Raw genomic sequence first — 21,480 nt, 5'->3', positions numbered from 1 at the left:
AAAAACACAAAAAAGCGGGTTTGTATTACTGTACACATAGATTCGAAAAAGTTGTCAAAAAACAAATATATAACAAATAAATGTTATCAAAGGCAAGATAAGTTACTTTTCTGCCAAACTGGATGTATTTTTTGTGTTTTTATTCAATGTAACATATTTATTCAGCTCGAAAAATATACAGTGTTTACCGATGTATTCGAAAATTCAAGATGGCGTCTCACACTCTCTTTAACACGGTAAGTTTGGGAAAAGGTGTTATAAATAAAAAACTAGGCAAAATACTATTAAAAACCCGCCGAATATATGTCACGGTAACATTGAGCGAGTTTTTAACAGTATTTTATCCCGTTTTTTATTTATAACATCTTTTCCCACACTTACCGTGTTAAAGAGAGAATAAGACGCCATCTTGAATGTTCCAATACATCGGTAAACACTGTATGGTTTTCGAGCTGAATAAACATGTTACATTGAATAAAAACACGAAAAATATATCCACTTTGGTAGAAAAGTAACTTATCTTGCCTTTGATAACATTTATTTGTTATATATTTGTTTTTTTGACAACTTTTTCGAATCTATGTGTACAGTAATACAAACCCAACTAAGCTTCCCTTTGATAACATTTATTTGTTTTTTGACAACTTTTTCGAATCTATGTGTACAGTAATACAAACCTGCATTTCCTGTATTGTTTTTATTTGAATTTATAAATTTTTTCCAGCTTTCTTATTCGTTATCCGTACAATCACATTAAAAAAAAAAAACAAAAAAAACAATCGCATTATAATATGCACTTAAATATTAACTGAAATATTTTTGTTTTGGATTTTAACGGGCATTCATTTAACGTCTGAAATTTTTAAAAAGTAAGCTTTTAAATAATTAAAGAAAAAATAGAGCTAATACGTAATCAATGCCAACCAAGCAAGTAACCAACATTAAAAGTTTTTAAAAGATAAATTCTACTCATTCTAAATTAATCGTTTCTTCTAATGTGCGAATATCTTTGAATTTTCTCTATTGTCTATCCGAACTTCAAATCTTAATTTCGGAGTTCAGTTCTTGCATATCATATAGAATCGAAACAGCATTTAAAAGATTACACCCCTTGTAAAATCGACAGAAAAAACTTAGTTTTTGTCCAAATAAATCGATTAATCTTTAACTCATCGTCGAAATTTCAAACATTCGCTGCAAGTTTTTCTTGTGTTCACCTGAATCTAGACAGTTTTTCGAACCGCATAAACGTTTTAAAGTGAGTAAAGCCACAAAAACTTTATCAGATAGGTAGAAGAGTAACTTGTCTTTAATAACATTTGTTATTTGAAATTTTTTCGTACCACGTGTATTGTAAAACAAATCCCCATTCTTTTATTTCTTATTTTGAAGTTTTTGTCGAGTCTTCAAAGACATCGCGCCATTTTTTTCATGTTCATCGGTAGCGTTCAATGCTTGCTTTTCGAACAGAATAAACATTTTACATTAAAAACAATATTGAAATCTTATCCAGTTATAGAGAAAACGAACTTATCTTACATTTTCTAACATTTATTTGTTATATATTTGTTTTCTGGCAACGTTTTTGTATCTGGATTGTAAAACAAAGCCAAATGGGGTTACAATACTTGACTTAAAAAAAAAATGTTTTTGATAGTTTGCTGCGGACGTCATGTTGCCTATACTTCTGCATCATCCTATGTAATATTGTATTACTAATATATGCACACAGACGTACATGTGCTCTGTGTCATACACACAGGGGTCACAGAAAAATCATTTTATTTTTATTTCAATAGAATTTATTCATTTTATTTTGTTTTTGTTTTTTTATTTACCTTATTAATTTTGTTCGGGGTTATTTTCTATGAAATCTGCTGCGTATTTGTTTATTAGAATCTTTCGATTTCGATTTGAGAGAGAATATATATATTAATTCCGTTTTCGAGAATCAGGAAAATCATTTCAAGGCACAATTTCCCGCCATTTTTGTAGCAAAATGTAAGGATATGTAGTAATTCTTTTTTGACTTTGCTTGCAAATATTTCGACATGAGTTTTTAATAGCTTGTTTTTAAAATTTGCAGTTTACTACATATTTATTTAGAAAGAAACTCTCCAAAATTACGAAAAATAATCGGTTAAAAAATAATTACTGAAAGAAAATTTACCAAATTGAGTTGTTAGTTATCTCCCGTTAATAAACCTGTTTTATTACAAAACAATAACTTCACTATTACTATATTAAACAAAGGGACATAACTCTTGGGTCTTGTATAATAAGCCGTCAAATATTTTTTAACGATCTTTAAAAATTGTCGGGTGCTTATTTATATTGAGATATATGCAAAATATTACAGTTCGAAATAGGAAAACTTATGTTGAAAATGTTAGTTTACATTAAAACAAAAAACAAAAAAAAAAAAATGACGGAAAAGTTTCTAGTCGAATTTTAGCAATAAAAATGTCCGTAAATTAGTTTTTCAACTGACATATTTCGCATCTTTCTCAATAAAGTACCGATTTTATTTGTAAAAGTATTTTCCAGAAGTGAACAATTTCAAAATGTGCACAAATCTCAGATCCATATTGTCACATTGACATTTACTGAGTGCTTCTCTACCAGTATTTTGTTAAATTTTGAGGACATATATTGATTAAAAAAAAGGGCATTTATTTAACAGAAACGAAAAAATAGTAAGAAACAAAAAAACAAAATGTAACCAAAGGCAAGATAAATTTTCTCCTTACCTGAATAGGATTTTGATGTTGTAACTTATTTTAAAGTATCTGTATTTAAAACATAAGTATTGCCTTGTTGATAAGTTGGAGCGAAAACAAGATGGCTGCATCTAATGGATGGATTTCTATCACTACTGTTCAATTGTTTTTTCCAAACATTTATTTATCAAATAAACTGAAATGTTTATTAAAATAATATTGCTACTCGGAATTATTATGAGTTGGGCAGTTATAATAGAGAACGTTTGGTTTTGTAAGTGTTTATTAAAATGAAATCTGTAGAATTCACTTGTCACGTGAGTCAAACCCCATCAATATAACCACCTAAATATGCTTTTAGTTAAAAATGAATTTACTTAATTGAATTACCACCTGATTAAAAGACACCAACGATGATCAAAACACATGAATCGATTAGATATAAAGAAGAAATATATGCAATTTTATTATCATCACTTTCTTTTTTTTTAAATTCCAGTCATTATCTTTGAGAACTGATAAAATTTCCCCACTTTATTTTGAATATTTCCCCAGATAATTTAACTAAAATTCTTGCCTAAAAACAATGTTATTTAAAATTATAGGATTTTTTTTCTTTTTGAGTGACATAAATAATTTCAAAACCTGGATACCATATTTGCTTAAGACAGAATTATAAATATTGAAAGTTAGTACATGGGGATTAATACTTTTGTTATAATTGGAAAATTATTTTTAAGTCTGAAGTTTTTAAACAGAATAGCTAATTATTCATGTCTGCAATGAAAAAAAAATAAAAATAAAAAAGCGAATTATACAGAATAATGAAAAAAGGGTTTTAAAAAACCCATCAAATTAGACGTTATGAAAAGATAAACGCATAAAAGTTAGATTTGGAAAAATACTTTTCGGAAAAAGTTGGTGGCCCTGAAAAGGGCCGTTTGGTTTGGTTCGTTTTGTCTTGGGTCAAATAATGGTTTAACCTCCGAATCCGTAAAGGGTTCTTCCTTGTCTCTTCAGAGCATAGACGACATCCATGGCGGTGACAGTCTTCCTCTTGGCGTGTTCGGTGTAGGTGACGGCATCACGGATGACATTTTCAAGGAAAACTTTCAGGACACCACGAGTTTCTTCGTAGATCAGACCAGAGATACGTTTCACACCACCTCGACGGGCAAGACGACGGATAGCGGGTTTCGTGATACCCTGGATGTTATCACGAAGTACTTTACGATGACGCTTAGCGCCTCCTTTTCCTAAACCTTTTCCTCCCTTTCCACGACCAGACATCTTGTTGTCAATTGAAGTAGTAGTACGAAAATACTAATGTACGGCGGACAACAAATCAAATTCACTATATATAGGTCTCCGCACAAAATCCGGCGGACCTAGTTGAAAGCACCCCACGTGATTCCTTATTACCAATGAGAATAAAGGGAAATATTTGAACATTTTGCGCGCATCTAACAAAGAAAAGTAGCAGCAGCAGCTGATAACAACCCATATAAAAAGGTGTAACGGTCTTGCTGGTGAAATTCATCATTTGAAGTAGTAATTGTTTCATAATGGCTCGTACTAAGCAGACCGCTCGTAAATCCACCGGAGGTAAAGCTCCTCGTAAACAGTTGGCTACCAAAGCGGCGCGTAAAAGTGCTCCAGCCACTGGTGGAGTGAAGAAACCCCATCGTTACAGGCCCGGTACTGTAGCTCTCCGTGAGATCAGACGTTATCAAAAATCCACTGAGCTTCTCATCAGGAAACTTCCCTTCCAACGTTTGGTTCGTGAAATCGCCCAAGACTTCAAGACCGATCTCCGTTTCCAGAGTTCTTCTGTGATGGCTCTTCAGGAGGCCAGTGAAGCTTACTTGGTTGGTCTTTTCGAAGACACCAACTTGTGTGCCATCCACGCCAAACGTGTCACCATCATGCCGAAGGACATCCAATTGGCTCGTCGTATCCGAGGCGAGAGAGCTTAAATTTATTATCTCTCTTCATATTCAAACGGCCCTTTTCAGGGCCACAAATTTATTATGAAAGTTTTTCTTTACTCTTGTTTGTAATTTAATGCGATTTTTTATGTTTTTTATATATTCTATATTCCGTCAATGCACTTTTTTCAATGTGATTTTCCTCTTTAGGTGTATTTATAGGTGAAACAACATTTTTCGACATCAATTGTTCTTAGGCAATTTATATTCATTCATGATGTTCGGTTCTAATTTCCGCATTTTCTAATAATCTTCGTAAACAAATTTATTTGTGTTTGTATTACTGTACACAGATTACAAAAAAGTTGTCAAAACCAAATATATAACAAATAAATGTTATCAAAGGCAAGATAAATCACTGTTCTACCTAATTGGATGTGTTTTTAGTGTCTTTATTGAATGTAACATGTTTAATCAGCGCGAAAAACATGGTGTTCACCGATGTATTTGGAAAATTGAAAATGGCGGCCAAGATAAAATAATGTTAAAAAAACCTATGGAATATATGTCACGGTAACATATATTGAGCGAGTGTTTCTAACAGTATTTTGTCCGGTTTTATAGTTTTAACTCCTTTTTCCAAACTTACCGTGTCAAAGAGAAAGTCGTGTGCCAAGTTTAATTTTCCCATACATCGGTAAACACTGTATGTTTTTCGAGCTGAATAAACATGTTACATTAAATAAAAACATATCCAGTAAGGTAGAAAAGTAGCTTATCTTGCCTTCCTTTGATAACATTTATTTGTTATATATTTGTTTTTATGACAACTTTTTCGAATCTGTTCACAGTAATAAAAACCTTCACTTATTAAATTTATTCAATAGCTAAAAGTATTTTAGTTTTCATGGAATAGAAATGCATTTTAGTTTTAGTAAACTTACATTCTTTCAAGGTTGACAAATCTATTAATTTGTTTGCTAAGGACTTGCCTGAAGTTAAACATCTAGCAAGAACAAACTGATATTCCAAAAGTTGCGTTTATACATATTGACCTATTCGAGCTATTACTTGATGACAGGTAAAAACTGTCAGCCAATTTGGCGATTCCGTCCAAATAAACTTTGCATGATTTTTGACACCAAATATTTCCTATGAGGTTTCACCGAGCAGTAGATTGAATAGATTAGTAATAAACTGCAATTTAAAGTAATTATTATAAATAACTACAAAAAATGATGTACCGTAAAACAAAACAAAACCATACCGTTAAAAGAATCTTATCAAAACTTTAAAAAGAACATATCACTCGTATGTCAGCTACAGCATGAATTAATAACTCTAAATCCAAAGATAATCTGCATAAAATGACTCAAAGGGTTGATCTGCCGTACAATCCAACAAAGAAACCTCATCATTTTTGTCCACTGAGATTCATTCGCAAATATTCTCTATTTATATACGTTATTATGTTTACTAAATTCAAATTTTATATGTTTCTGTTCATTAGAAAACTATTATACTAATAAGAAAGATAAAATAAAGTATTTTAAAAATAGTTTCATATAAACTGTGTAAAAAGAGTTTAAGCAAGAAAATAAAAATATTCCAATTATAGAAGAAATTGTAAATAAACCATTTAAAATATATTATCCCATCCAAAAAAGACATTTAAATAATAAAAATATCACAATAGAAAAGTTTTATTTTATTATTTGTAATACAAACAAATATAAATTGCCAATTATCGTTTTTACAGTAAATTATTTTATGGCGAGATATATATCGTTGGAAATGTGTTTCTAATGTTATTTAACTATTAAAATAAAATCAACTTTCAATTAATAAAAAGTGTTGTCACTTGTACTGAAGTAACAAAAAATGTTGGCTGGAACAACTGAAATGTGGAGAATGGATGACTTCAATATCACTTTATCTTAAATAAAATAAATAAATCTTTACTTAAAAGGTTCGATACCTCAAAAATTATTTAACTAAGTTATTTCCCTGATATTTCCCAGATTATAAAACAGACAATATTATGACTATATGACAGCTGTTGTGGAGAAAAAAAAAGGCGTACGAAAGATTATTTTAAATGATTTTGTGTGTACATTAAAGTTTTCTTTACAGTTGAAATAAAATCTTTTTCATTTATAATTTATTAGCAAAGTTAGTCGAAAACTCCACAAATAAACAGAAATAAACAAAGACAAAAGCATTAATTGTAGACGAACTTATTTAATAAAAAGGGATTTTTTAAAAATACCAAAGCTTCTTGCGTTAAAAATATCTTTTCATTTTAGATTTCCGTATTTAATAGGAATTACATAAAAGATAAGTAAAAATAGATATTAGATAAAAATACTACAGAATAAAATGAATTATTTACAAATGTTATTTACTTTACAGATTGATACAGAATTTATGGATGTGTGTAAAAAATGGTTGTTATGAAATGTATTTAATCAACAATTTTGTTTTGATTAAATTGATATTTTTCTGGATAGTGCAAAAAATATTTTAGAATGAAAATCCAATAACATGCAGCAAATATGAGTTTATTAACATTTCTATGGAAATGGTGTCCATTATATTTAAAATAAAGAAGAACCCAAATGAGATAAATTAATAAATACCAATAAATGCTCTGAAAGTAATATTGTGCTGCTGCTGCATAGTTCAATACTGATAATGAAGTCACATTGTAAGAGACAAACTTTAATTTACTTTGCCCTGCTTCATTTGAATGTTCATTTATTATGTAAAATTTCATCCACTTTTTTTGCGGAGGGAGGAGGGGGTTAAAAACCATGCACTTCGAAATTACTACGCGTTCTTTTCTCACACCATTACAACAATTATCATATATTATCATAATGATATGTGAAAGTGAAAACGAGGCTACATCAAACTGTGGCCAGTCATTTATTCTTGTTCCGAGTTGCCAGATGATCTTTTATAAGCGAAAATTAGTGAATTTGGCATTTTTTTTTTTTTTTTTTTCACATTTTAGCCTTTAAAAGTTATTTGGCTTTTTCCAAAGCGTAAAGTATGAACTAATTAAGAAAGGAACAAGCAGAATATTATACAAATAGGATTTTGAAGGTTGAATCGTTTAGTCATTAAATCATTGGTTGAATAAAATCGTCACAAAACCATAACTAAGAAGGTTTAAATCTCTATAAAATATAAATACTTCAAATCTTGTAATAATTGTGAATTTGTCAAGTATTTCAAAAGCCAAAAAACGACCTATTTGACAGTTTAAATGCTTACAAGTCTTGTGTTCCATCTTTGTCCATATTATTCCATTAGCTTTATTTACTTTGTATTTTAGATCAAGTGACAGCAAGTGGAAATCTACATAATTATATTACTTGTAGTTATTTATTATGCGTTAGCAAGGCGTGATCATAAAAAGGCGTTTTTTTTTGTTTTTTTTTTTATTTCTCAAAAGAATATTTATAAGTTCGGGTTTTAATAGAAAAAAATAAAAACTGGAAAGGATGCGTGTGACGGGTTTGTTAAAGTCAATTTCGCTGAAAATATTTAAAAGTCATATAACTATGGAATTAAAAAAAAATACTAGCGGCTAATTGTATACAAGTTTTTACTTCCGTCGATGTATGCGCAAGTTTCATCGTGCGACAATTACAGATTCATGATGTCATTTGTGAACGGTGTAGCAGCATACGTTATAAGTATGAGATATTATTTAGTTAAGTTATAATCAGACGGTGAAAAATAAATATTTTATTGAGATATAAACAGTTTGTAGTGATGAGAGATGCGATTCGATCGAACGCCAAACAGTGATTGGTTTGAATAGCGACCATCTTTATTTCATTATTAAAATATTATTGAAATAATCAGCTTTCAGTTAATAATTTATTTCACAACTCATGACAGTGGGGAGACTTGCCACTTGAAATGGAGTAACAAAACTTGACTGCAAATTATAGGACGATGTTGAGCTGTTTCCACTTGATCAAATATGCAACATAAATAATTCCAAACAACTGAAATATGGAGAATGATGATTTTAATGTCACACGACCTCAAATAAAAAATGATTACAGATAATGTAACATGTGAAGTTCAATAACTCTGAATTAATTTAACTAAGTTATCTCCCTTGTATTAAAATTAAAATTGAGACAGTAAAAGTTTCATGAATACTTCCTCTCGCTGGAACTCTAATTTTAAAGTAGTTTTTAAATTGTTCTTAAATCACATGTAACATTTTAGATAAAATGCCCTTTTTCCAGGAATTCAAATCATTTTTATTAGAATAAATTATTTTATGACCAGATATATATGTCGTCGAAAATGTTATTTAATTATTGAAATAAACAGCTTTCAGTCAATGACATTTCAGAGTTCTAGTCAGTGGGGAGATTTTGCACTTAAACTGAAGTAACAACGATTGACTGCAAATTATAGGATGATGTTGGCTTGTTGCCACTTGATCATACATGCAAAATAATAACAACTAAAAGGTGGAGAGTGATGATTTTAATGTCACTTGATCTCAAGTAAGAATGATTACATGTGAAGTCCGATCTCCCTTGTATTAATTATTCAACCTGAGACAGTAGTAACCTAAAGCAAAACTTGCTGTCGCATGATCTCTCATGAGAACTAAATAAGGAAATGTTATCAAAGTCAAGATAAGTTACTTTTCTACCTAAGTAGCGGTTTTTATTTAATGTAACATGTTTGTTCAGCTCGTAAAACATACAGTGTTTATGATGTATTGGAAAATTGAAAATGGCGACCGACTCCCTCTTTGATTCGATAAGTTTGGGAAAAAGAGTTAAAAATAAAATTATATACAAAATACTGTTATAAACTCACCAAAAATATATCAGCCTATGTCATGTTAACATATATCGAGCGAGTTTCTAATAGTATTTTGTGTAGTTTATTTTTATTTTTAACTCCTTTTCCCAAACTTATCGTGTCAAAGAGAGAGTCGGGCGCCATTTTAAATTTTCCAATACATCGGTAAACACTGTATGTTTTTCGAGCTGAATAAACATGTTACATGAAATAAAATAAAATAAAACATTAGAAAATTATCCACTTAGGTAGAAAAGTAACTTATCTCGCCTTTGATGAAATTTATTTGTTTTTTGGGTTATCCTTTACGGAGATATGGTCCCGACGTTTGCCTCGTTCTGAGTTCGGGGAGAGGCCGTCTGACGTAGGCGGTGTCGAGGCAGAAAATTACCCTAACCGCAGAATTTTACAGGGTTAACTAACCACGTGGAACTATTCTAATCATGTGGACTGTTTTTTTTTTTTTTTTTTTTTTTGCTTTTTATTTAATTCTAATTATTTGAACTGTCTATTTTGTAAAATTCCAATTATTTGAACTGTTGAATTATCAAAAATTCTAATTATTTGAACTGTCTATTTTGTAAAATTCCAATTATTTAAACTGTTGAATTATCAAAAATTCTAATTATTTGAACTGTTTATTTTTTTTTATATATTCTAATTATTTGAACTGTGTAATTATCAAAAATTCTAATTATTTTAACTGTTTACTTTGTGTAAAATTCTAATTATTTTAACTGTTTATTTTTTTTTTTTAATTCTAATTATTTGAAGTGTTTAAAATAAAATAAAAATTCTAATTATTGGAACGGGTTTTTTTAAGTTAACAACTGTGCACTTTATTTTATGGAGGGGTAATTTTCTGCCTAAACGTCAGACGGCCTCTCCCCGAACTCAGAACGAGGCGGACATTGGGACCATCTCCATAAAGGTTAACCTCATTGGTTTGTTTGTTAAAAAAAAAAAAAATAATAATTGATTCCCTACTAAATTATTTGCAACGCTGTTATTTGTTCACGAACTTTTTCCGATTAATCAATTGGTTTATCATTCAACTTCTGGATCTATTTTAAGTTAAAAAGAAATCGAAATGACCATTTATAATTATATTATAAATATGTCGATTAAAAGTCTGTATTTTCGTGTTTGCCATTGGAAACAGTTAATGCAAGCGCGTTATGGAGAAACACAACAAAAATCTCTTTAGACAGAATAAACGAAATCAAAACAAGATGGCGATGGCGACTGACGGGTTTGTATTACTGTACACATAGATTCGAAAAAGTTGTCAAAAAAACAAATATATAACAAATAAATGTTATCAAAGGCAAGATAAGTTACTTTTCTACCAAAGTGGATATATTTTTCGTGTTTTTATTCAATGTAACATATTTATTCAGCTCGAAAAACATAGTGTTTACCGATGTATTGGAAAATTACAGGATGGCGTCTGATTCTCTCTTTAACACGGTAAGTTTGGGAAAAGGTGTTATAAATAAAAACCCAGATAAAATAGTGTTAAAAACTCGCTCAATATATGTTACCGTGACATAGGTTGACATATATATTCGGCGGGGTTTCCCAAACTTACCGTGTTAAAGAGAGAATCAGACGCCATCTTGAATTTTCCAATACATCGGTAAACACTGTATGTTTTTCGAGCTGAATAAACATGTTACATTGAATAAAAACACGAAAAATATATCCAGTTTGGTAGAAAAGTAACTTATCTTGCTTTTGATAACATATATTTGTTTTTTGACAACTTTTTCGAATCTTTGTGTACAGTAATACAAACCCAAATTTTATATTAAAATTTCTGAAGGTGCGTAAAACAATGAATGCAAAAAAAAAAGAAAAGTAATATTTTATAAAGAATCACAAAGGTCAGAAATAAAAAATCGCATTAAGTAAGATTCACGAAAAACATTTCGAGAAAATGTGGCTGGCCCGAAATGACCATTTATAATTATATTATAAATATGATGTCGATTAAAAGTCTGTAGTTTCACGTTTGCCATTGGGAGCAGTTAATGCAAGTAGGTTATGGAGAAACCCAACAAAAAATCTCTTTAGACAGAATAAGCGAAATCAAAACAAGATGGCGACTGACTTTAACCGCATGTCGTATGACAAGACATTTCAATTTACTTCAAACGAAATTCAAATGATGGGGCTAAATTTTATATTAAATCTACTGAAAGAGCGTTAAATAATGAACGCAAAAAAAAAAAAACAATAGTTTATAAATAATCACAAAAGTCAGAAAGAAAAAAATCGCATTAAGTAAGATTGACAAAAAACATTTCGGGAAAATGTGAGTGGCCCTGAAAAGGGCCGTTTGTGTTGTGTCAAGGGAATAAGAGAATTTACTTGGCAGCTTTCTGGGTCTTCTTGGGAAGAAGTACAGCTTGGATGTTGGGAAGGACACCGCCCTGGGCAATGGTCACTCCGGCCAAGAATTTGTTTAATTCTTCGTCATTACGGATGGCCAATTGCAAGTGACGGGGGATGATTCTGGATTTCTTGTTGTCTCTCGCAGCATTTCCAGCCAACTCGAGAACCTCAGCGGCCAAATATTCCATGACGGCAGCCAAATAGACGGGTGCACCGGCACCAATTCTCTCCGAATAGTTACCCTTGCGGAGGAGACGATGGATACGACCAACGGGGAATTGAAGTCCGGCACGGGATGAACGAGTCTTGCTCTTTCCCTTGGCTTTACCTCCTTTACCACGACCAGACATTTTTAGGTTTGTGTTTGCTGTTTCAAAAACTCAAAACGATTTACTTTACAAAACGCACGCAACTTGCGTTAAATACGCGCAGATCGGCTCCGGCCAACTGACTGCTGATTATTTTACCGCCGCTTTCAACACAACCGCTTTCTTTTTTTTGTCTGTTTTAAGTGCTTTCACAAGTTGTGTAGTTTTTGTTGCTAGTTTCTGACCAATCAAATACGAGAGATTTGAGAGAGAAAATTGTGATTGTTGCTGGGAGCCAGCGTGTTTCGTATAAAAAGGGAAGAGAATAAAGTTGCCTTCACATTCGTGTATCGTCGAAATGGCTCCCCCCACTGAAGTTAGCAAGAAAGGCGCTAAGAAAGCCGGTAAGGCTAAACCTGCTCGTGATGGCAAGAAAAAGAGAAAGAAGAGGAAGGAAAGTTATTCCATCTACATTTACAAAGTAATGAAACAAGTTCATCCTGACACTGGAATTTCTAGCAAAGCCATGTCTATTATGAACAGTTTTGTTAACGATCTTTTTGAGAGAATCGCTAATGAAGCCAGTCGTCTGTCCCATTACAGCAAGAAAAGAACACTTAGCAGCCGTGAGGTCCAGACCGCTGTCCGTCTCCTTCTCCCTGGTGAGTTGGCTAAACATGCTGTCTCTGAGGGAACCAAAGCTGTCACCAAATACACCAGCGCCAAGTAAAAAGCGTTTCCTTCCAAAGAAAACACATTCCCAAAACGGCCCTTTTCAGGGCCACACATTTTTTCACGAATGTTTCTTCACTTTCTATATTTTAATGCGATTATTCACAGTTTAGATTTCATAAATATTCCCATCTCTTTCTATGGCGTAAATATTACTTATATTTGTTCACGATTAGGGAAAGAAAGTCTTAAATTATATTTGTATTTTTTTTATTTGTGAACTTGTAAATTTAAGTCAATCTTAATATAAATGTTAGCATTTCCGGGTTTCTATTACTGTACACAAAGATTCGGAAAAGTTGTCAAAAATACAAATATATAACAAATAAATGTTATCAAAGACAAGATAAGTTACTTTTCTACTAAACTGGAAATAATTTTCGTGTTTTTATTCAATGTAGCATGTTTATTCAGCTCGAAAAACATACAGTATTTACCGATGTATTGGAAAATTCAAAATGGCGTCCAACTCTCTCTTTAACACGGTAAGTTCGGGAAAAGGTGTTATAAATAATAAATTAGATAAAATACTGTTAGAAATTCGCTCAATATATGTTACCGTGACATAAGTTGACATATATTCGGTGGGTTTTTAATAGTGTTTTGTCTAGTTTATTTTTTATAACACCTTTTCCCAAACTTACCGTGTTAAAGAGAGAGTCAGACGCCATCTTGAATTTTCCAATACATCGGTAAACACTGCATGTTTTTCGAGCTGAATAAACGTGTTACATTGAATAAAAACACAAAAAAGCGGGTTTGTATTACTGTACACATAGATTCGAAAAAGTTGTCAAAAAACAAATATATAACAAATAAATGTTATCAAAGGCAAGATAAGTTACTTTTCTGCCAAACTGGATGTATTTTTTGTGTTTTTATTCAATGTAACATATTTATTCAGCTCGAAAAATATACAGTGTTTACCGATGTATTCGAAAATTCAAGATGGCGTCTCACACTCTCTTTAACACGGTAAGTTTGGGAAAAGGTGTTATAAATAAAAAACTAGGCAAAATACTATTAAAAACCCGCCGAATATATGTCACGGTAACATTGAGCGAGTTTTTAACAGTATTTTATCCCGTTTTTTATTTATAACATCTTTTCCCACACTTACCGTGTTAAAGAGAGAATAAGACGCCATCTTGAATGTTCCAATACATCGGTAAACACTGTATGGTTTTCGAGCTGAATAAACATGTTACATTGAATAAAAACACGAAAAATATATCCACTTTGGTAGAAAAGTAACTTATCTTGCCTTTGATAACATTTATTTGTTATATATTTGTTTTTTTGACAACTTTTTCGAATCTATGTGTACAGTAATACAAACCCAACTAAGCTTCCCTTTGATAACATTTATTTGTTTTTTGACAACTTTTTCGAATCTATGTGTACAGTAATACAAACCTGCATTTCCTGTATTGTTTTTATTTGAATTTATAAATTTTTTCCAGCTTTCTTATTCGTTATCCGTACAATCACATTAAAAAAAAAAAACAAAAAAAACAATCGCATTATAATATGCACTTAAATATTAACTGAAATATTTTTGTTTTGGATTTTAACGGGCATTCATTTAACGTCTGAAATTTTTAAAAAGTAAGCTTTTAAATAATTAAAGAAAAAATAGAGCTAATACGTAATCAATGCCAACCAAGCAAGTAACCAACATTAAAAGTTTTTAAAAGATAAATTCTACTCATTCTAAATTAATCGTTTCTTCTAATGTGCGAATATCTTTGAATTTTCTCTATTGTCTATCCGAACTTCAAATCTTAATTTCGGAGTTCAGTTCTTGCATATCATATAGAATCGAAACAGCATTTAAAAGATTACACCCCTTGTAAAATCGACAGAAAAAACTTAGTTTTTGTCCAAATAAATCGATTAATCTTTAACTCATCGTCGAAATTTCAAACATTCGCTGCAAGTTTTTCTTGTGTTCACCTGAATCTAGACAGTTTTTCGAACCGCATAAACGTTTTAAAGTGAGTAAAGCCACAAAAACTTTATCAGATAGGTAGAAGAGTAACTTGTCTTTAATAACATTTGTTATTTGAAATTTTTTCGTACCACGTGTATTGTAAAACAAATCCCCATTCTTTTATTTCTTATTTTGAAGTTTTTGTCGAGTCTTCAAAGACATCGCGCCATTTTTTTCATGTTCATCGGTAGCGTTCAATGCTTGCTTTTCGAACAGAATAAACATTTTACATTAAAAACAATATTGAAATCTTATCCAGTTATAGAGAAAACGAACTTATCTTACATTTTCTAACATTTATTTGTTATATATTTGTTTTCTGGCAACGTTTTTGTATCTGGATTGTAAAACAAAGCCAAATGGGGTTACAATACTTGACTTAAAAAAAAAATGTTTTTGATAGTTTGCTGCGGACGTCATGTTGCCTATACTTCTGCATCATCCTATGTAATATTGTATTACTAATATATGCACACAGACGTACATGTGCTCTGTGTCATACACACAGGGGTCACAGAAAAATCATTTTATTTTTATTTCAATAGAATTTATTCATTTTATTTTGTTTTTGTTTTTTTATTTACCTTATTAATTTTGTTCGGGGTTATTTTCTATGAAATCTGCTGCGTATTTGTTTATTAGAATCTTTCGATTTCGATTTGAGAGAGAATATATATATTAATTCCGTTTTCGAGAATCAGGAAAATCATTTCAAGGCACAATTTCCCGCCATTTTTGTAGCAAAATGTAAGGATATGTAGTAATTCTTTTTTGACTTTGCTTGCAAATATTTCGACATGAGTTTTTAATAGCTTGTTTTTAAAATTTGCAGTTTACTACATATTTATTTAGAAAGAAACTCTCCAAAATTACGAAAAATAATCGGTTAAAAAATAATTACTGAAAGAAAATTTACCAAATTGAGTTGTTAGTTATCTCCCGTTAATAAACCTGTTTTATTACAAAACAATAACTTCACTATTACTATATTAAACAAAGGGACATAACTCTTGGGTCTTGTATAATAAGCCGTCAAATATTTTTTAACGATCTTTAAAAATTGTCGGGTGCTTATTTATATTGAGATATATGCAAAATATTACAGTTCGAAATAGGAAAACTTATGTTGAAAATGTTAGTTTACATTAAAACAAAAAACAAAAAAAAAAAAATGACGGAAAAGTTTCTAGTCGAATTTTAGCAATAAAAATGTCCGTAAATTAGTTTTTCAACTGACATATTTCGCATCTTTCTCAATAAAGTACCGATTTTATTTGTAAAAGTATTTTCCAGAAGTGAACAATTTCAAAATGTGCACAAATCTCAGATCCATATTGTCACATTGACATTTACTGAGTGCTTCTCTACCAGTATTTTGTTAAATTTTGAGGACATATATTGATTAAAAAAAAGGGCATTTATTTAACAGAAACGAAAAAATAGTAAGAAACAAAAAAACAAAATGTAACCAAAGGCAAGATAAATTTTCTCCTTACCTGAATAGGATTTTGATGTTGTAACTTATTTTAAAGTATCTGTATTTAAAACATAAGTATTGCCTTGTTGATAAGTTGGAGCGAAAACAAGATGGCTGCATCTAATGGATGGATTTCTATCACTACTGTTCAATTGTTTTTTCCAAACATTTATTTATCAAATAAACTGAAATGTTTATTAAAATAATATTGCTACTCGGAATTATTATGAGTTGGGCAGTTATAATAGAGAACGTTTGGTTTTGTAAGTGTTTATTAAAATGAAATCTGTAGAATTCACTTGTCACGTGAGTCAAACCCCATCAATATAACCACCTAAATATGCTTTTAGTTAAAAATGAATTTACTTAATTGAATTACCACCTGATTAAAAGACACCAACGATGATCAAAACACATGAATCGATTAGATATAAAGAAGAAATATATGCAATTTTATTATCATCACTTTCTTTTTTTTAAATTCCAGTCATTATCTTTGAGAACTGATAAAATTTCCCCACTTTATTTTGAATATTTCCCCAGATAATTTAACTAAAATTCTTGCCTAAAAACAATGTTATTTAAAATTATAGGATTTTTTTTCTTTTTGAGTGACATAAATAATTTCAAAACCTGGATACCATATTTGCTTAAGACAGAATTATAAATATTGAAAGTTAGTACATGGGGATTAATACTTTTGTTATAATTGGAAAATTATTTTTAAGTCTGAAGTTTTTAAACAGAATAGCTAATTATTCATGTCTGCAATGAAAAAAAAATAAAAATAAAAAAGCGAATTATACAGAATAATGAAAAAAGGGTTTTAAAAAACCCATCAAATTAGACGTTATGAAAAGATAAACGCATAAAAGTTAGATTTGGAAAAATACTTTTCGGAAAAAGTTGGTGGCCCTGAAAAGGGCCGTTTGGTTTGGTTCGTTTTGTCTTGGGTCAAATAATGGTTTAACCTCCGAATCCGTAAAGGGTTCTTCCTTGTCTCTTCAGAGCATAGACGACATCCATGGCGGTGACAGTCTTCCTCTTGGCGTGTTCGGTGTAGGTGACGGCATCACGGATGACATTTTCAAGGAAAACTTTCAGGACACCACGAGTTTCTTCGTAGATCAGACCAGAGATACGTTTCACACCACCTCGACGGGCAAGACGACGGATAGCGGGTTTCGTGATACCCTGGATGTTATCACGAAGTACTTTACGATGACGCTTAGCGCCTCCTTTTCCTAAACCTTTTCCTCCCTTTCCACGACCAGACATCTTGTTGTCAATTGAAGTAGTAGTACGAAAATACTAATGTACGGCGGACAACAAATCAAATTCACTATATATAGGTCTCCGCACAAAATCCGGCGGACCTAGTTGAAAGCACCCCACGTGATTCCTTATTACCAATGAGAATAAAGGGAAATATTTGAACATTTTGCGCGCATCTAACAAAGAAAAGTAGCAGCAGCAGCTGATAACAACCCATATAAAAAGGTGTAACGGTCTTGCTGGTGAAATTCATCATTTGAAGTAGTAGTTGTTTCATAATGGCTCGTACTAAGCAGACCGCTCGTAAATCCACCGGAGGTAAAGCTCCTCGTAAACAGTTGGCTACCAAAGCGGCGCGTAAAAGTGCTCCAGCCACTGGTGGAGTGAAGAAACCCCATCGTTACAGGCCCGGTACTGTAGCTCTCCGTGAGATCAGACGTTATCAAAAATCCACTGAGCTTCTCATCAGGAAACTTCCCTTCCAACGTTTGGTTCGTGAAATCGCCCAAGACTTCAAGACCGATCTCCGTTTCCAGAGTTCTTCTGTGATGGCTCTTCAGGAGGCCAGTGAAGCTTACTTGGTTGGTCTTTTCGAAGACACCAACTTGTGTGCCATCCACGCCAAACGTGTCACCATCATGCCGAAGGACATCCAATTGGCTCGTCGTATCCGAGGCGAGAGAGCTTAAATTTATTATCTCTCTTCATATTCAAACGGCCCTTTTCAGGGCCACAAATTTATTATGAAAGTTTTTCTTTACTCTTGTTTGTAATTTAATGCGATTTTTTATGTTTTTTATATATTCTATATTCCGTCAATGCACTTTTTTCAATGTGATTTTCCTCTTTAGGTGTATTTATAGGTGAAACAACATTTTTCGACATCAATTGTTCTTAGGCAATTTATATTCATTCATGATGTTCGGTTCTAATTTCCGCATTTTCTAATAATCTTCGTAAACAAATTTATTTGTGTTTGTATTACTGTACACAGATTACAAAAAAGTTGTCAAAACCAAATATATAACAAATAAATGTTATCAAAGGCAAGATAAATCACTGTTCTACCTAATTGGATGTGTTTTTAGTGTCTTTATTGAATGTAACATGTTTAATCAGCGCGAAAAACATGGTGTTCACCGATGTATTTGGAAAATTGAAAATGGCGGCCAAGATAAAATAATGTTAAAAAAACCCATGGAATATATGTCACGGTAACATATATTGAGCGAGTGTTTCTAACAGTATTTTGTCCGGTTTTATAGTTTTAACTCCTTTTTCCAAACTTACCGTGTCAAAGAGAAAGTCGTGTGCCAAGTTTAATTTTCCCATACATCGGTAAACACTGTATGTTTTTCGAGCTGAATAAACATGTTACATTAAATAAAAACATATCCAGTAAGGTAGAAAAGTAGCTTATCTTGCCTTCCTTTGATAACATTTATTTGTTATATATTTGTTTTTATGACAACTTTTTCGAATCTGTTCACAGTAATAAAAACCTTCACTTATTAAATTTATTCAATAGCTAAAAGTATTTTAGTTTTCATGGAATAGAAATGCATTTTAGTTTTAGTAAACTTACATTCTTTCAAGGTTGACAAATCTATTAATTTGTTTGCTAAGGACTTGCCTGAAGTTAAACATCTAGCAAGAACAAACTGATATTCCAAAAGTTGCGTTTATACATATTGACCTATTCGAGCTATTACTTGATGACAGGTAAAAACTGTCAGCCAATTTGGCGATTCCGTCCAAATAAACTTTGCATGATTTTTGACACCAAATATTTCCTATGAGGTTTCACCGAGCAGTAGATTGAATAGATTAGTAATAAACTGCAATTTAAAGTAATTATTATAAATAACTACAAAAAATGATGTACCGTAAAACAAAACAAAACCATACCGTTAAAAGAATCTTATCAAAACTTTAAAAAGAACATATCACTCGTATGTCAGCTACAGCATGAATTAATAACTCTAAATCCAAAGATAATCTGCATAAAATGACTCAAAGGGTTGATCTGCCGTACAATCCAACAAAGAAACCTCATCATTTTTGTCCACTGAGATTCATTCGCAAATATTCTCTATTTATATACGTTATTATGTTTACTAAATTCAAATTTTATATGTTTCTGTTCATTAGAAAACTATTATACTAATAAGAAAGATAAAATAAAGTATTTTAAAAATAGTTTCATATAAACTGTGTAAAAAGAGTTTAAGCAAGAAAATAAAAATATTCCAATTATAGAAGAAATTGTAAATAAACCATTTAAAATATATTATCCCATCCAAAAAAGACATTTAAATAATAAAAATATCACAATAGAAAAGTTTTATTTTATTATTTGTAATACAAACAAATATAAATTGCCAATTATCGTTTTTACAGTAAATTATTTTATGGCGAGATATATATCGTTGGAAATGTGTTTCTAATGTTATTTAACTATTAAAATAAAATCAACTTTCAATTAATAAAAAGTGTTGTCACTTGTACTGAAGTAACAAAAAATGTTGGCTGGAACAACTGAAATGTGGAGAATGGATGACTTCAATATCACTTTATCTTAAATAAAATAAATAAATCTTTACTTAAAAGGTTCGATACCTCAAAAATTATTTAACTAAGTTATTTCCCTGATATTTCCCAGATTATAAAACAGACAATATTATGACTATATGACAGCTGTTGTGGAGAAAAAAAAAGGCGTACGAAAGATTATTTTAAATGATTTTGTGTGTACATTAAAGTTTTCTTTACAGTTGAAATAAAATCTTTTTCATTTATAATTTATTAGCAAAGTTAGTCGAAAACTCCACAAATAAACAGAAATAAACAAAGACAAAAGCATTAATTGTAGACGAACTTATTTAATAAAAAGGGATTTTTTAAAAATACCAAAGCTTCTTGCGTTAAAAATATCTTTTCATTTTAGATTTCCGTATTTAATAGGAATTACATAAAAGATAAGTAAAAATAGATATTAGATAAAAATACTACAGAATAAAATGAATTATTTACAAATGTTATTTACTTTACAGATTGATACAGAATTTATGGATGTGTGTAAAAAATGGTTGTTATGAAATGTATTTAATCAACAATTTTGTTTTGATTAAATTGATATTTTTCTGGATAGTGCAAAAAATATTTTAGAATGAAAATCCAATAACATGCAGCAAATATGAGTTTATTAACATTTCTATGGAAATGGTGTCCATTATATTTAAAATAAAGAAGAACCCAAATGAGATAAATTAATAAATACCAATAAATGCTCTGAAAGTAATATTGTGCTGCTGCTGCATAGTTCAATACTGATAATGAAGTCACATTGTAAGAGACAAACTTTAATTTACTTTGCCCTGCTTCATTTGAATGTTCATTTATTATGTAAAATTTCATCCACTTTTTTTGCGGAGGGAGGAGGGGGTTAAAAACCATGCACTTCGAAATTACTACGCGTTCTTTTCTCACACCATTACAACAATTATCATATATTATCATAATGATATGTGAAAGTGAAAACGAGGCTACATCAAACTGTGGCCAGTCATTTATTCTTGTTCCGAGTTGCCAGATGATCTTTTATAAGCGAAAATTAGTGAATTTGGCATTTTTTTTTTTTTTTTTTTTCACATTTTAGCCTTTAAAAGTTATTTGGCTTTTTCCAAAGCGTAAAGTATGAACTAATTAAGAAAGGAACAAGCAGAATATTATACAAATAGGATTTTGAAGGTTGAATCGTTTAGTCATTAAATCATTGGTTGAATAAAATCGTCACAAAACCATA

At 30.8% G+C, this 21,480-nt stretch overlaps 5 protein-coding genes and 1 pseudogene across 6 annotated transcripts; 3 read left to right on the top strand and 3 right to left on the bottom strand.

Moving 5' to 3' along the window:
• Nucleotides 1-3,162: 3,162 nt before the first annotated feature.
• On the bottom strand, nucleotides 3,163-4,139 carry LOC145303627 (histone H4). Its single transcript, XM_080145189.1, has one exon. The coding sequence runs from the start codon at nucleotides 4,008-4,010 to the stop codon at nucleotides 3,699-3,701; it is 312 nt and encodes a 103-aa protein (XP_080001315.1). The 5' UTR covers nucleotides 4,011-4,139; the 3' UTR covers nucleotides 3,163-3,698.
• A 114-nt stretch (nucleotides 4,140-4,253) lies between these two features.
• On the top strand, nucleotides 4,254-4,954 carry LOC145303626 (histone H3). The gene has a single exon (XM_080145188.1). It carries the CDS (start codon nucleotides 4,286-4,288, stop codon nucleotides 4,694-4,696), a length of 411 nt encoding a protein of 136 aa, XP_080001314.1. The 5' UTR covers nucleotides 4,254-4,285; the 3' UTR covers nucleotides 4,697-4,954.
• A 6,395-nt stretch (nucleotides 4,955-11,349) lies between these two features.
• Nucleotides 11,350-12,399, bottom strand: LOC145303624 (histone H2A-like). The gene has a single exon (XM_080145186.1). The coding sequence runs from the start codon at nucleotides 12,238-12,240 to the stop codon at nucleotides 11,863-11,865; it is 378 nt and encodes a 125-aa protein (XP_080001312.1). The 5' UTR covers nucleotides 12,241-12,399; the 3' UTR covers nucleotides 11,350-11,862.
• A 24-nt stretch (nucleotides 12,400-12,423) lies between these two features.
• Nucleotides 12,424-12,951, top strand: LOC145303625 (histone H2B, gonadal pseudogene; annotated as a pseudogene). Its single transcript, XR_013873751.1, has one exon. The product of XR_013873751.1 is annotated as a histone H2B, gonadal pseudogene (transcript).
• A 3,878-nt stretch (nucleotides 12,952-16,829) lies between these two features.
• LOC145303623 (histone H4) lies at nucleotides 16,830-17,678 on the bottom strand. Its single transcript, XM_080145185.1, has one exon. The coding sequence runs from the start codon at nucleotides 17,676-17,678 to the stop codon at nucleotides 17,367-17,369; it is 312 nt and encodes a 103-aa protein (XP_080001311.1). The 3' UTR covers nucleotides 16,830-17,366.
• A 275-nt stretch (nucleotides 17,679-17,953) lies between these two features.
• On the top strand, nucleotides 17,954-18,364 carry LOC145303622 (histone H3). The gene has a single exon (XM_080145184.1). The coding sequence runs from the start codon at nucleotides 17,954-17,956 to the stop codon at nucleotides 18,362-18,364; it is 411 nt and encodes a 136-aa protein (XP_080001310.1).
• The last annotated feature ends 3,116 nt before the right edge of the window (nucleotides 18,365-21,480 follow it).

Source organism: Euprymna scolopes, chromosome 19 (genome assembly GCF_053919585.1).
Source record: "Euprymna scolopes isolate OS-2025 chromosome 19, ASM5391958v1, whole genome shotgun sequence".
NCBI classification, from domain to species: Eukaryota; Metazoa; Mollusca; class Cephalopoda; order Sepiida; family Sepiolidae; genus Euprymna; species Euprymna scolopes.
Note: the sequence above shows the minus strand (reverse complement) of the source record. Positions and strands in the feature narration are given on the sequence as shown.

Coding starts and splice junctions, on each gene's coding strand:
- LOC145303626 (XM_080145188.1), top strand. CDS start 4,286: ATGGCTCGTACTAAGCAGACCGCTCGTAAATCCACCGGAGGTAAAGCT.
- LOC145303623 (XM_080145185.1), bottom strand. CDS start 17,678: ATGTCTGGTCGTGGAAAGGGAGGAAAAGGTTTAGGAAAAGGAGGCGCT.
- LOC145303622 (XM_080145184.1), top strand. CDS start 17,954: ATGGCTCGTACTAAGCAGACCGCTCGTAAATCCACCGGAGGTAAAGCT.
- LOC145303627 (XM_080145189.1), bottom strand. CDS start 4,010: ATGTCTGGTCGTGGAAAGGGAGGAAAAGGTTTAGGAAAAGGAGGCGCT.
- LOC145303624 (XM_080145186.1), bottom strand. CDS start 12,240: ATGTCTGGTCGTGGTAAAGGAGGTAAAGCCAAGGGAAAGAGCAAGACT.